Raw genomic sequence first — 15,522 nt, 5'->3', positions numbered from 1 at the left:
GCCTTCATTCATATGTATGCGGCTATTAAATATTTGATCAAAAGTGGAATGCTAACGCAGATCGGTTGTATTTTTAACACACGCGCCTTAAAATAGGGTGTTTTGTAAATTGCAAGTGTCAAAAGATTCCAAGTGTAATCTCCCAGCCCCCAACCGTACACCCTCCCCCCGAAAATAATAATAATGCTGCAGATTGTACAAGGATTTGAGTCTGCAGCCAGAGAGAAAGGGATTAGGGCGAGAGCACTGGAAGTTAAATTGTGCTGCATATAAAAAAAATGGGCGGATTGGTCTCTAGATGAGAGCTTGGTACCACCTTCCTTTCTAAAATAAAATCTCTCTGGCATGAAGTCACAGCCTATTTCACATCCGGTTTACCCTGGGACGTATTACTACTGTCTTGGTAAAGAGAAAGCTTTTGTTGTGTAGCTGCGGTCTGAATATTGGGAAAAGAAATTTGGGTGTTAAATCTTTAACACCGAAGCATCTGCAGAATCCATGATGGCTGAGACCGAATGACTGAGAAGCAGAGCCGGGGAAAGCAGCACAGCCTCAGCCGCTCTAAAGGCTCCTTACCTTCAAGCAGCCCTGATTTCTTAAGCTATTTTCTCTGGCAGACTTTTTCAGTCATTCTGCGAACCTGTACCCAGAGGGGCTCTAGGTAAGAGCTGCTTATTTATCGCTAACAGACCTTTGATCGCTCGGGTTTTTCTAGAATCACATCTATGTATATAGATGACCAATTTTTTCCTCCAGCAGGTGCATTTCAATCCCTTTTTCCCCATCTCCGTCCCCTCACCCCAGGCTGAGAATCCGCAGCGATCGGTGGGCATTTTTACACGAATAGATCTGAAAATAGTTCCTTAGAAAAAATATTTGTCGGGGGTTGGGAGAGGATGACTTTCTCAGGGAGAGGTGGGGAAAATACAAAAGTTGAAATGCAGGAAGGAAAACATATCTAGATCTGAGCCTCAGAACAAGGCAAATCTCTCAGCATGGATCAAGAGTAGTATTAAAATGCATCTTTTTCCAATGGATGCTACTAAAATGATCAGAGATGTGTGGGTCTTTCTCCCATTTTGAATAGGAAAACTGAAGAACATTTAAAATAATATCTGGGGTGGGAGTGGGCAGGTGAGGTTGGGGGAACTGGAATTGCCTAATGCTCCTTTAAACTGTATGTTTGGATTTGGTTTTTTTTAGGCTGATAGAAACTTTACTTCTCCAGCAATTATAATGTCTCTATGGTTTTATTTAAGGGGGGGCAGTGTTGGGAGAGCCCATCTGATCAAAGAAGGTAGTTGAGATTGATTCATTTTTGTTACAGGAGGAGCCTTTTGCAAAAACAAAAGTTAACAGTAATAGGAGATGGTGGTTTTGAGACTACAGATGTTATCTTTATATTATAAGCGACATGATAATAGTGCAATTTAAATGATAAGCTCTATGGTTGTTTTCCTGTTACATCCAACTCACCTGTATCACATCCACCTAGATTAGCTCAAACCCACTGAATGTTTACCTTCTGATCATTTCATTATAAACACATTAATTGTATTTCATTGCTCATCTGATGCTCTGTAATGGTATTTTATTGATTTAGATTGTCCCTGAGAGAGTGCAATGAATTGAGGTAGATTTATTTAAAGGTACAACAACAGGAAAATGTAGAGTGCTTCATTTTCTCAGGCGTTTTAAATATTCCAGTTCATTCCTCATTTTAACTCTTAGGGGAAAATAGAGGTTTTAGATTTTTTCTTTTTTAAAATTCATGAACACTGGAAAGTTACTGGATTCCAGCACACAAAAATATAGAGAGAGACCTACAGCAGCATCTAGCCAGCCATTTGAATGTTGAACATTGATTCCACAAATACCAGAGAAGTTTTTTTTAGGCTTACTGGGGAAAAAAATGTAGGGTCTGCTTACTTTTTACTTTAATTACAATCTGTTTGGATTAAATCCTGGGATAATAAATAAATAAATCAGAAGCCATTTGGAGAGGCAGGAAAAAAAGAATGTTTACGCAAAAACATTTCCTAGCATCAGCCAGTGAGAATGGCTAGAGATTTAGAAGACGGTATGTAGGCAATCAGCACATGGTTTGATTAATAAAGTGTGTCCTTTAGCCTGATGGAAGTATTAGTGTGCATACTTAGCAGCAGATCGCAGAATGAGACTCCAAACATTACACTAGTTACACAATGATGCTTCAGTAAACAAGAGACTAGAAACAGGAATGTCTCTGAAGAAAGTTGTTTCCATAATACCCAGGGAAAGCACTTATAACCAGGGACACTCTACTCCACTCAGTCACTAGCAGAGATCCTAAATAGCACATCTGCACTCAAGCAGGTAAAAAAAGAAAAAGGCAAGAAACAAGCAATTGTATTTGGTTATTCACAATATCATGAAAAACCACAACATTGTTAACACAGGAGGATACTGAACAGTGGCCTTTTAAACTTATCCTGGGGCTAAGCACTTTAATGCAGTAATCCATATTCTTTTTAAAGCTGAAAAGTAATATAAACAAGATTAAAAACCGATTGCAGTGTGTGTGTAAATAAACACTAATATTTCCAAATCCAAAAAAGGAAGGCAAAGAGATGAATGGGTGGGACACCATTTTTGTTTTTACTCTGAATGATGTGCCATAGCACTGTGAGGTCATTGACTGACATCAAATTATTTAGCTAAAGTTACTTGAGTCCTGTTGTGTTTTCCAAAATGACTGTTTTAATGCAAGGGTTGTTGATTGCTATTTATTTTCCTTTCCAGCTTTCAGAGCCCATCATGAAGAGCATTCTAGCACTTTGTGACTGTCTTTGGGCCTGGACCCTGCTTTTGAATACACTGTCTGGAAGAAGGTGGGGGGAAATATTTTAAACATTTTTGTTTGTTTGTTTGTTTTATAAAAATAGACACTTGGAACCTTTACTTTGTTATGAGAGCATAAGAAACAACTATCACATGGACTAGACTCTATTAAGTATATTGGGGGAAGTTAATCCTTGTTCAAATCCCAGCTAAATCTCAATAATGAAGAGTGAAAGTAAACTATAATTTGTTTGCTTAACATCTTTATGTTAAAATTAAGAAAGTCTTCAGTAGAAGCTATTTGAGCCATATTAAAACTAAATTATCAATTAAATACATAAAAAATAATATGTTGTCCCTTCTACTCAGAGATAAAGAGTATGAGAGTTTATTCTATATTTCAGTTGTGACTGTGAACCAAATAGAAAGGAAAGTGTAATGAAGGCATTTTATTTCAGTGTTCTGGGCCAAATCCTGCATTCACTGGAATCAGTGTCAAAACTCCCATTGGATTCTGGACTGGGTCCTAATTAATTTAAAAAAAAGTGTTGGTTCCTGCCAATCCTTACTCATGAAACTAGCCCTTGCTAATTGGCAAAGAAGGCTTATATGCCTAAAAATTTGCAGGATCAGGCCCCACTAGAGAATCTTGGGTTTGAAAGTCCACGCTGTTTAATCTATATGTTAAAAAAAAAAAACTCTGTGTAGAGTTAGCATTAGTATTAGTACCATTCATGATCATACAATTATCTTATTGGATTTTTAAACCTATGTGCTAAACCTGAGTACACTTGAAAAGGAAAGTACAATCCAAACTTCATTGGAGGGGGGAACTCAAAGATATATTTTACTGTATTTTAAAACATTAAAATCCTATCTGTTATCCTACCTAATGAATAACCATCATTAAAGGTATATTTTTCCCACTGTCAGCTATAAGCCTTAGAAACTATTTTGTACACAGATTTCTATAATGTCTTCATTAACGCCTTTTATTCAGCAGCTCTAGAGAAATTTATCTCATGACCAACCAGAAAAGCTTAGATAGATACAAGAGGATAAAAAGGTCTATTTTTCATGAGTGTTTCTTCTAAAAAATAGAGATGTAAACAGTGTATGTATACAGTTTAATAAATGTATTGAAGAAACAAAAATATTTTTTAAAAAACACCCTAATTTAAAAATCTGTCTGAAAGGTGAAAATTTAAAGTATTCTTTGGGTATTTCATTTGTTTTTTTCATTTGCTGGAGTATTTTGTGAAATTATGTTTCCCTGGAAATATATTAATTGTATATATTCTAAAGTAAGAATTAAAATTCATTTGACAGCTTTTGAAAAATTAAATGAGGTGTCACTATTATAATGACCTGTAGATGGAGTTAGTGTACAGTGTTTTATTGTACAGTGGTTTAATATGAAACCACCAGTCACATACAGTAACTTTGATATTTTTCTTCAAAATATACATACCCCACATTAAATATACCTGTTTATGAAGTCATTTTATCCAAAGCAACTTCACTTGCCTTTAATACTAGATTTTTGTTAATTCCTTGGCAAGTATAGTATTTTAATTAAATAATTTTTCTCTTAAGTGGAAAGATTGCAGGTTTTCAATCAGATAGTTCTGTTCACACTAAATAAAAATCAATGTTGGATCTATTTTACCAAAAATGGTTTCCTGAGTTTGGATAATCTACAGTGGAAAAAAATCACTGTTACTTGGAATCTGTAATGTATTATCTGTTACACTTGTGCAAACTGCTCATGTTATACTGATATGTCAGTTAATTAAAACCAAAACAGCACTCAACCCATTTGCTATTGGAAAAATAATGTGAAGAATAGATAAGTGTACTTAAAATTCCACACCCAGAAACACATTTAATGACATAATTATGTTTTATTATATCCTCTCAGATTACATTGCCACTTGTCCATCACTCATTCCCCTCCTTTACCCCAGGGTACACATTTATTTATTCTCATCAGCCTTACAAAAGCGAACTTTCTTCTACCTTAATCATGATAACCTTCTGCTCTCCTTGAGATATGTATGCACAGCAGTTTGTTTATTGACAATGAATGTTTATATAGAATTTAATCCAGAGAAGAGTCCTGTACCACAGCTCTATATAATGCATTTGGGAATGGAGCCTTTAACATATAATGCATATGGGAAAAAAGTATAATACACCAGCTTAATTTGTTAATTAAAATATAAGTAACATCTGAAAAGATATCTGAAAATATTTACATCTATCACATATAATTTAAATGATCAATTTAAAAAGGAACCCCATCATACTAGAAATATTTTATGTTTATGGTAGCTGTTTTTGGTAGCTGAAAGGAAACATGCTAGAATCTACTAATAATTTTTCAGTGGGAAAGGTATTTGTCATTTTATTCAATTAATTAAAAACAGAGCTATAGATATCTTTGTTTACACATTCCTAGTAATAAAAGAAATTATATGACCTTCCAAACAACACATGAAATAAAATGATGGTTAAAACCCTGTGAATACAGGTTCTGTTAGTTGTTTCAATACATAGTTTCCTTTATTCGAAACCTCTTTGGAAATTAACATAACAGTGATTTTTCTGTCCCATGGAACAAGTAATGAATGCAAACAAAGTAATTTTTATGCATGTGGGATCTACAGACAAGACTAAATTGATGCGGTTAAAGGAAATAATAGTTTTTTTTAATAATTTGATCTTTTACATAACCATTACTTCCTTATAAAGCAATCCAGGCTGGTTAGAACAACTAGGGCTGGCAGAATGCTGACCCCCTTTATTAATGCCCATTAATGCTGAACAAGAATGTAATAGTTTTCAGCAAGATGATATCACCCTACAAAAGGTGTTCTGCAGCTGCATCATATTGGTTACCTGATTCAGTAATTATGTATGTGACAAAAGTATGTACTGGAAAGCAATATGGGTTCAAGGGCCAAATCCCTCTGGCTGGACACATGCCTAATGTAAATTTCCCATGTTAATGGATGGAGTAAGGATTACAAGATTTGGCTTCAAGGCAACCATAATAGGTGATTCAGGAGAATTAGCCATGGCCTGTATTTGGCAAGGACTTTAGGTAGTTAAGAGACTGATTCTGACCTCATTTACACTTGTTTAAAACCACAGTAATTCCATTGACTACAATATACTTCATCCTGATGTACATCAGTTTAAGTGAGAATACAATAATCAAGTTCAAAGACTTTGATTCTACCACCCTTATTCAGACAAAACTTTCCACTGACTTCAGTGGGACTTCTGTCAGAATTAGGACTGCAGCACTAGGAACCTGAGAGGGAAGGTTTACAGAAAAAGGTTTCCTTGTTGACACATAGCTTAATTACGCACTTGCATGGAATAATTGTAATTATTCTTCTTATATAAATCTGCTAATGGAAAAAGGAAAGCAAAAATGTACCAGCATAAGAAAGTGATAAATATGTATGTCTGTTAACAACAATTTCATCATATTAGTAAATGTTTTGTTCTGGCTCTGATCCAATAATAAGCTCTGCACAGATGTCAGTTGGGCTGTACACATGTTTATGAAGGACGCATCTCTGTATTTTTTATTTTCTCTTTATTTTAGCAAATATTATTAGTATTGAAATTCCATTCAGTCTTTATTATGTGTTTCTTTTAATCTGAGCCCTTGATAACCATTATAAATCTAACACATCATTTGCTGATAAATACATATGTCATTGTGGAATATAAACTGAAAAATTATAGCCATTAATGAATAATGAAGTAAGCAATAAAGGACTCAAGTTTCACGTGCTTTCTATTTGTAGAAATGAACTGGTGTTGACATAAGCTTGTATTGCAAATGTGTTCTTTAAAAAGAAAATGTTTAAGAGAAAGGACTATGTCATGCACTACAATCTGGTATTATGAAAGATATTTTGTCTCCATAAGTCAGTATAAACAAGATTAAGCAGATTTTGGAATTATTGTTTTGTAGGGTTACTGGTAAATTGATGATTTATAGTGTTAACTGCTCTCTAATTTCAGCTATGGACAAACTTCATTACAAGATGAAATTAAAGACAATACTACAGTGTTTACCAGAATACTGGATCGTCTGCTGGATGGTTATGATAACCGCCTGAGACCTGGATTGGGAGGTGTGTGATACTGTCATTTTGAAGGTTGCCTCTTAGAGCAAAATTAAGTTTAAAGTGATTGTTTTTACATTCATATTTGTTTTGCATGTTTATACAACAGTTTTGTTATACAAGACATTTTAGTAACACATCCCTCTGTAAACACTCACACATACACATCTTTTAAATTATGACAAACTATGTGGTTCTCAGTTCAACAAAACATTCATTGAATTTTGCATGAATGAGAAACAAAAAATTTGGCCCAGGACTTGACTAACTTCAATGCACTATATATCAGGCCCATAAAAGCCTGATCTCTTAAAGCAAACAAACGAACTCCCATTGATTTCAGTCATAACAGAATATGACCCTAAGGGCTAGATTCTGCCACCGATATTCACACAAATGTCTCAGTAAAGTTTATAGGGTTTTGGCTAGGTAAGGGTATCAAGATTTGGCCCACCAGTCTTTGTCTCTGTAGTTCCACAATGCCTATTATGTTTTCAGTTTAATGACCCAAATCTAAAGAAAGAGAGAAGAGTTAAACTGTCATCCTTTCTTGTATAACAGTTCTGCTAAGACTCTACATGTTTCTTTTGCAGGAAATATACTGTGCTTAGAATTCACAAACAGAATAGGAAATCTGCATTCAAATTGATACTTGGTCCTGTTCTGCTATAACACACTGATCCATCATTTGGTTTTATATGATGGTTTTTCAAGGAAAAGGTTCTACGTGTACAGATATAAACTTGTTCTTTGCAATGATTTTGAACTGATGACCTTTGAGATGCCACAACTTATTTTCCATTCCACTCTCCGGGGAAAAAAATAAAATTGAATATATATGTTTTCCCTCATCTATTAGTTTTCAATAGAGTTCCAAACAGAAGTATTTATTGTAAAGAACATTTTTCTATAAAAAGAATGAATATATTATCCCCTAACCATGCAAAAAGAATCAGATACAAACAAGTATGTGTGTTCAGTTTGTGTCTGTTAATTCTTCCATTTTACCACAGTCCTTGAACACTGGGTCAAATTCATGCGTGGCCTAATTGACTTCAGGGATGATTATCTTTAAACTTCAAGAACCACAGAATGCAATGGATTGTTCTATATTAAGGATTTCAAATGCAATTTTGAAGCTAGTAGGCAACAAAACAAGTAATCACTTTGTTCACCTGATGTACTAATATTTTGCCTGCTTTCATGTAAATCTTTGGATTAGTCGGGAAATAAATATTTCTTTATCCTTGACTAATACCACTTTAGATTTCAGTCAGCTGGTATAGTAAGTGCATATACCATAGAAGGCAATGAGAAAGGGAATATATTATAAAACCTGATATCATATGACCTCCCCCTGCTCAGTACAAATATTTGTGCAAATTCTTTCTTGATTTTTGCACCTACCATGAGTTACTTTAAAATTTTCTAGGAGTATGAACAGAAATTGATAAAGGGAAAGAAAAAGGAAATACATTCCTTTTCTTTATTGAAATTGTTAATGGGATAAGATAATCTTATAATAATGTATTTAAAATGCAATTTGTCAGAGGGTGAAACAACCAGATATTGCTAGTGAGTGAACCCTAGTTTATTTGTATGCATAGGTCTGTATCCTCCAGTCCTGTTTGGAAACAATGCCAGTGACTACTGGACCTAATGGCATGAACAGCTAGGGATGATCATTCCAGTGTAACTGAGGTCTTTCATTGGTGTGGAATCAGTATAGTATCTCCTATACCAACTGCCTACCAACTGCTGGTCCCCAGCTACTATATTAGCTCCTCTGAGTCATTGACAGCTGGGTTGAGTTTGGACAGCCCTGAGTTTGCTCCAGTTACACTGAGAGACCAGCCTGGCACAGAGCTGGCCAGAGCTGACCTAGGATTCTGGGAGCACAAAACTAGCATAAAGCCTTCTTTGTTCACACTTCCCTCCCATCTTCTGAGTGCTGTTGTGTGTTTCTTATCTATAGCCAAGTATTTGGGCTATAGTATTTATTTATTCTGATGATGTAATATTTTTTAGTTGCGGGAATATCTCAACTTCTCTACTCAAATGTATTTCTGAGAATGACTGAAGAATCCTGAAGACTATGACAAATTAAAAAAAAAGCCATAAGAACATAAGAATGGCCATACTGGGTCAGACCAAAGGTCCATCTAGCCCAGTATCCTGTCTTCCGACAGTGGCCAACACCAGTGCCCCAGAGGGAATGAATAGAAAAGGTAATAATCAAATGATCCATCCCCTGTTGCCCATTCCCAGCTTCTGGCAAACAGAGGCTAGGGGCACCATCTATGCCCATCTTGGCTAATAGCCATTGATGGACATGTCCTCCATGAATGTATCTAGTTCTTTTTTGAAACCTGTTAAAGTCTTGGCCTTCACAACATCCTCTGGCAAGGAGCTCCACAGATGACTGTGCATTGTTTGAAAACATCTTCAAATAAGTCCAAAATATGCTATAATTGTGGGCAATAAGTTGTATGTTTCAAGCAAAAAGTAATACAGTAATACCTTCCACTGCACCGCATATTCATTGAGGAGCTAGGATAAAGACTGGATCACTGGCAGGATGTGAGTGGCAGAGCTGCTGGATTTTGTACCAGTTTGAGTTTTTTTCAGTATGTGTGGCTTCATTCCTAAGTCCCACCTTGTGTTGGGAACTTTCCTTTATTAGATCTTCTTCCGGGTTCTCCCTTTAATGGAAAACCTAAACAGCATATATGTTGATTTACTGTAGGATATGGAGATTATAATGACAACCTTGGTAAGGCCACATGTAAGGGAGAGTGTACAGCTTTGAGCACTTTGACATTTAAAAAAGGTTGATAATTTAGAAAGAATTAAAAATATTGGAGCAGATGACCCATGAAGTTAAATCACAGTGAGTGAAAATGCACATAATAGAAAAATAATGGCAGCGTGGATATGATTTCTAAAAAGCAGCTCTATATTTTGCACCTGTAATTTCCAGGTTGTAAATAATTGTGGTACAGAATGAAGAGAGAGAATGCGGGTGAGTTAATATCTTTTAGTGGACCTATTTCTGTTGGTGAGAGAGACAAGCTTTCAAGCCACATAGTCATTTAGATGTCTGCCTCTCTGACATCTACAGTAAATAGCAGCAGTTGTGTCCATCCATAAATGTGGACATAAAACTACATTTGCAGTTATTTGTGCCTGGAAAAAAACTGCAAACACAAAAGAAAGATCAGGAGAGACTATGTTCAAGATCAGCCTAGTGAATATCTATAAGTATATAAGGGGTAATAATTTATTGGAAGCAATGGGGCAAGGAATTGCATGGAGGAGTAACAGACTGGAAAAGGGAAAATCAACTTAGACATTAGGAAAAAATGTAAGAGGGAAATCAATAAGATAATAGAATCATTTACTAAGGGAACTAGCTGAGCCCTATTACTAAACTTGTTCAGAAGCAGACTAAATACAACAAATTGGTTCCTATGATGCTTTCACCTGTATGGTGGAAAACAGATCAAAGGTACAGAGATAGCAATGGAAAGGAGGCAACATATGGAGTGGAAGTGGAGCCTTAAGTGCCCAGTAACCCATCTGCCTAACCAACAAAATTTTGAGGTTCTATGCTAATTTGACAAGACAAATGTCTGTGGGGACAGAGACAGGGACTAACTGCTATAAATGCCACTAGGGAAATCTCAGATTTTCCAGGAGGAATGAATGCTCCATTAATTTCTGATCTGGGGCTAGTGAACATGGAGGCTGAGGGTGTGGGCAGCTGACAGCTTTGAACTGGGTGGAAGGCCACAGACTGGGAAGGGGAGTCTAGGTTGTTATGCAGAGGGCCAGGCACTCTTCACAGATGCCCTGATATCTATAAGATAACAGCACATTCACCTATAGGGTTTTAGGCTATTTTTTCCACACGAGTGCATTCCTCCCCTGCCACCTGAGGGATTCACTGGGATCTGTGACCTTTCAGCCTGACACAATTGTAAAAGTAATATGTCCCCTTCATAAGGTCGTCCGTGGAAGAAGTATGGAAGAAGAAGAGTGGGTTTGACTGAGAGATCTAGCCTGATATTCCTTATGGATTCTGATCTTTGTAGTTATTGCTCAAACATATATTAGAGATCCCATGTGGGTTACTGTTACTCGCATTCTATTCTATCATTATTTTAATTTACACTTCATTATGTAGCAAAAATTTTTTGTGTTTGTTTCATTCAGCAGGTAAAACTTATTTTGTTGATTACTGTTTTGAGGCTCTTATAAGAGTTATTGGGTCTAGATGATATGCTTGAGCTTCCTGAACACTAGGTGGGTATAATTACTGTAAAACCATATATGCGGACATGGATACTGCAAAGCACCCTGTGACTCTGAGAGCTCCCCTATCCCAGGACACATTAGTTTCACAATGTACATGATGTCTAGAGTATAAGCAAGGACAATAAACTTTCCAAATATAGTTTGATATTAATGATATCAGTAAATATTCATGTTAGAGATCAGGGCAACCTATAGTAATTGCCTTTGAAATCAGATCTGAACTCACCCACAGTTTTGGTTTAGGCCATATCTGTGTGTGAAATACTGAGGTCCTTACTGTGGATCAATCTATAGATGTAAAGGCCAGAAGTGACCAGTGCGATCATCTAGTCCAGTGATGGGCAATCTGCTGCACATGGGCTGCACACGGCCCATCAGGGTAATCTGCTGGTGGGCTGCCAGACAGTTTTTTCACACTTGCACAGCCACCCGCAGCTCCCAGTACCTGAGGTTCACCGATCCCAGCCAATAGGAGCTGTGGGAAGCGATGACCAGCATATCCCTGTGGTCTGCTCCGCTTCCTGCAGCTGCCTTGGCCGGGAACAGTGAACCGCGGCCACTGGGAGCTGTGGGCAGCTATGCAAATGTCAACAAACTGTCTAGTGGTCCACCAGCAGATTACCCTGACTGGCTGCGTGCAGCCCACAGGACAGATGTTGCCCACCACTGATCTAGTCTGACCTCCTGGCAACAGAACCTCACACATCCTTTCCTGTAACAGATCTATAACTTCTGGCTGAGTTGCTGAAGTCCTCAAACAATTATTTAAAGACTTCACGTTATACAAAATCCACCATTTACTTTAGTTTAAACCAGTAAGTGACCCACGCTGGAGAGGAAGGCAAAAAAAACCCAGGGCCTCTGTCAGTCTGACCTGAGGGAAAATTCCTTCATGACCCCAAATATGGAGATTAGTTAGAACCCGAGCGTGTTGGCTAGAGCCACCAGCCAGACACCTGGGAAAGAATTCACTGTAGTAGCTCAGAACGTCCCATTTACTGTCCAATCTCTGGCCATTGGAGATATTTGCTACTAGTTATTTACTATTCTGACACTCTTACTCAAATTGAGAAGTCCAATTAAAATTATTTGGTGCCACTAAATGTGAATAAGGGTGGAAGAATCCAGCCCTCTGATCCTATTCATTTCTTACTCAGATAAACTGCCATTATCTATATCTTTCAATAAAAAAACATGCTGAGAATTATTCTGATCCTTGTCTGTCCCCATGTCCTAACAATGCATCAAAGGGTTTGATGATCTATCAATGATTTATATTTTAGTCTAAGTCACAACCTTCATTTCTCTGGGCAGGCAATGTGCCAAGGATTTGTTTGGATGCTGCAGAATGCACGTTAATTAATCTTCCGCTTCTTGAGAATAATCTTGCAATCATTCATTCTCTAGTGAATTGCAAAGTTATATTGCTGTTAAAAATATCAAAGTTACATAATTCTCCAAGGAAGTGGGACATTTTCTGTGTGTGTGTAGCACAATTGGCTTATTTCCTGTTGTTCACACAATGTTAATTTTTCATTTATTTCTCAGTTTATGATCCTATCATAAGCCCATAATGTAATGAAATTCCTGATAAGCTAAAACCAAGCATTTTACTTCCATATCTGTTTGTGTTTGAGCCAGAAACTTATTTTACTCATTATTTTTAGCGTTCACATTGGTTTCTTCTCAATATCATTGGTAAAACAACTGCTTCAGCTGCAGTTATGTTATACTGGATGATGTTTGTTTATATCTTGTGGGCCACATCCTCAACTAGTGTACACTGGTTTACACCTGGTGAGGTTCTCGTCCAATCTCTATTTACACGTGTTCTGTCATCAGACAGAGGCCTTTTTGAGTGTTATGATATCTTAAGACCAGCACTGAAGTGGACAGCAAATAATGAATTACAGTTGGTTTTAATGGTTTGCTGAGCAATATTCATCTGACCCCTAATTCTCTGGTGTGTTAAATTTCCTTTGGACTGTTCCGTTGGTGCAAATGTACAGTAATTTTAATCCAGTGAGTCAAATCCTTGAAGATTCCCTTTTTGTAATGGCGTCCTCATATAGATTAGAGCTAGCATAACAGTTCCTTCACTACCACATCCCAATTCCTGGAAGCAGGAGTTTTGGTCAGGAGACTGGGGCATGTCATAATATCTTTACAGACATTTGGTCTGTGGCTGCTAGAACAGTTTGTGGCCAGCAACTAAAGGTATTATAATGCTGGGGAACTTTTCAGTGATGTTTTAATGCACCATGTGGAATCTGAATCTTCTTTTGCTGCCAGTTGTTCTACCTTCAGCTCATGAGTTTTTTTGTAAGAGGTAGAGTCTGGAAGTGGGAACATTCTCAATCTAAGTTGAATACCTCTTGTAATAACCATATGCTTCTTCCAGTGGTTGAGATTAAATTCCTTCTGTGAACTTCTTTAACATTAAGCCAAGAGCCAGTTAGATGTCAAGGGAGTCCCTAAATTTATTTAAGACAATTAAATGCTTGCAGACCATGTTGATAAGGACACAAATCCATTACAAATGTCCATTAATGAGGACATTTCATCATCTAAATGCTTTTGTCAATGGAGTCACTGTAGTATTTACATGTTACTCAATCCTGATTATAAAAGTCTTAGAATTCAAAAGACAGGAGGAAATTCAGCTACAGCTGTAATATTATTCTTTGTGTGACTAAGAATAGCTCAAGGAAATTTCAGTCTTTAGCTTCTTTAAAGAAATGTTTGAGGTTGCCTTTTCTGCTATTTAAATTCTCCGATGACTTCCTAAAAAGATGCAATAACATTGTTTGTTACACTAGCTGTGATAATGGATTACATCACAACTAATATTACGTTTTGATAATTAACCACTAAAAATGTGTGGATATTTTAAAATAAGATTTTAAATATTTAGAAGTTTTAGATATTTTCAATTAATATAAATAAAATTAATATGCACAACTAATGCTTTCTTGTCATAACTTTTGGTTTCATGTATACAGATTTTGTGCTTCATTAATGCTACTGTTTTTATGGTTGAACATGAGTTTATTTTTGCTACTGTCCTCTCCCAGGTGCAATAAATTACGTTTATTAAAGAGTTAGTCCACCAAAGTCCAATAAAATGAAATCAGTTTGAACTTGATGAGGGGTCTCTTAAATCAATAATTTCTCTATTATATTGTTTTACAACTTTGAAGGAACATATGTGTAATGTAAAATGTATGTGATATCTGTATAATATGTTTCAACATGTCAATGAACAGGATGTGGGTGGTCACACCCGGTGGTTAGAGCAAGAGTCAGTGGTCAGGAATTGGTGCCAAGGGGTAGGATCAGGTTTTCTGGGTCCTAAGCTGGGGCAGGAACTATTGCAACCATGGGCAAATGCTTTCAGCAGCTGCTCAACTGTTGCTGTTGCAGGGCTTAAGGGTCAGTCTGCTGACTCCTTCAATCAATCAGACTGTGTAGCCAATCAGGCAGCCTACTACAGGCCAGTTGTACTTGTTTGGTTGCCCAGAGATTGCTTCAGCTGCAGGCCCTGATTCCTGACACAAAGCCCTGTGACAATACCCTTTATCGTGGACCTTTGATCACCTCTCTTGCACCATGTCTAATTAATCTATTTTCTCTGGGACTATTTCTAATATTCCAGACCTTTCAACAACTGACATTTTACAACTGTCATTTTATTTGAAATTTGAGAAATGTATTCTTCCTTCTTCCACATTTGGAAATTCCCCCCAAAACTCACTGGCCTGAGGTCTAGGATAGGCAATATTTAGAACTGGATATAGATTCATAGTTTTCAAGGCAGGAAGGGACCATTGTGATAATCTAATCTGACCTCCTATACCTCACAGTCCATAGAATTTCTCCAAAATAATTCCTAGAGCATTTTTTTTAGAAAAACATCCAATCTTAATTTAAACATTACCAGAGATGGAGAATCCACTATAGACAGACAGACACACCCATACACACACATAGAGTTTTACATAAATTGTAGAGGTTTCTAAGTTATTTTTAATCTTTTGTCTCTCTTAAATGCCTATATAACTGTTCTCCTAACCCAAAGGGAATCTGGCAGTAGGGATGATGAATGGATTCAAACAGCACTGTCAATAACAACTTAAACAAAAATCTAAAACATTTATAAAATAGCTGTTTACAATATGAGGCATATATAGAACACATGAAGATGTAGTATAATGGTTTAATTGGCATTTGTTTGGAA

The 15,522-nt window shown here is 36.6% G+C and overlaps 1 protein-coding gene across 1 annotated transcript in view; it reads left to right on the top strand.

The window, feature by feature from the left end:
- The first annotated feature begins 211 nt into the window (after positions 1 to 211).
- Positions 212 to 15,522, top strand: part of GABRA1 (gamma-aminobutyric acid type A receptor subunit alpha1) — a 54,071-nt gene continuing 38,760 nt past the window's right edge. Inside the window, exons 1-3 of the mRNA XM_032794345.2 lie at positions 212 to 661; positions 2,782 to 2,870; positions 6,865 to 6,977. Coding sequence (XP_032650236.1) covers positions 2,797 to 2,870; positions 6,865 to 6,977 — 187 coding nt within the window. The 5' untranslated portion in view covers positions 212 to 661; positions 2,782 to 2,796. The remainder of the gene's footprint in view (positions 662 to 2,781; positions 2,871 to 6,864; positions 6,978 to 15,522) is intronic.

The sequence above is a fragment of the Chelonoidis abingdonii genome, chromosome 7 (assembly GCF_003597395.2).
Source record: "Chelonoidis abingdonii isolate Lonesome George chromosome 7, CheloAbing_2.0, whole genome shotgun sequence".
Classification (NCBI taxonomy): domain Eukaryota; kingdom Metazoa; phylum Chordata; order Testudines; family Testudinidae; genus Chelonoidis; species Chelonoidis abingdonii.
The sequence above is the reverse complement of the archived record's forward strand: the minus strand, read 5'-3'. Positions and strand labels throughout refer to the sequence as shown.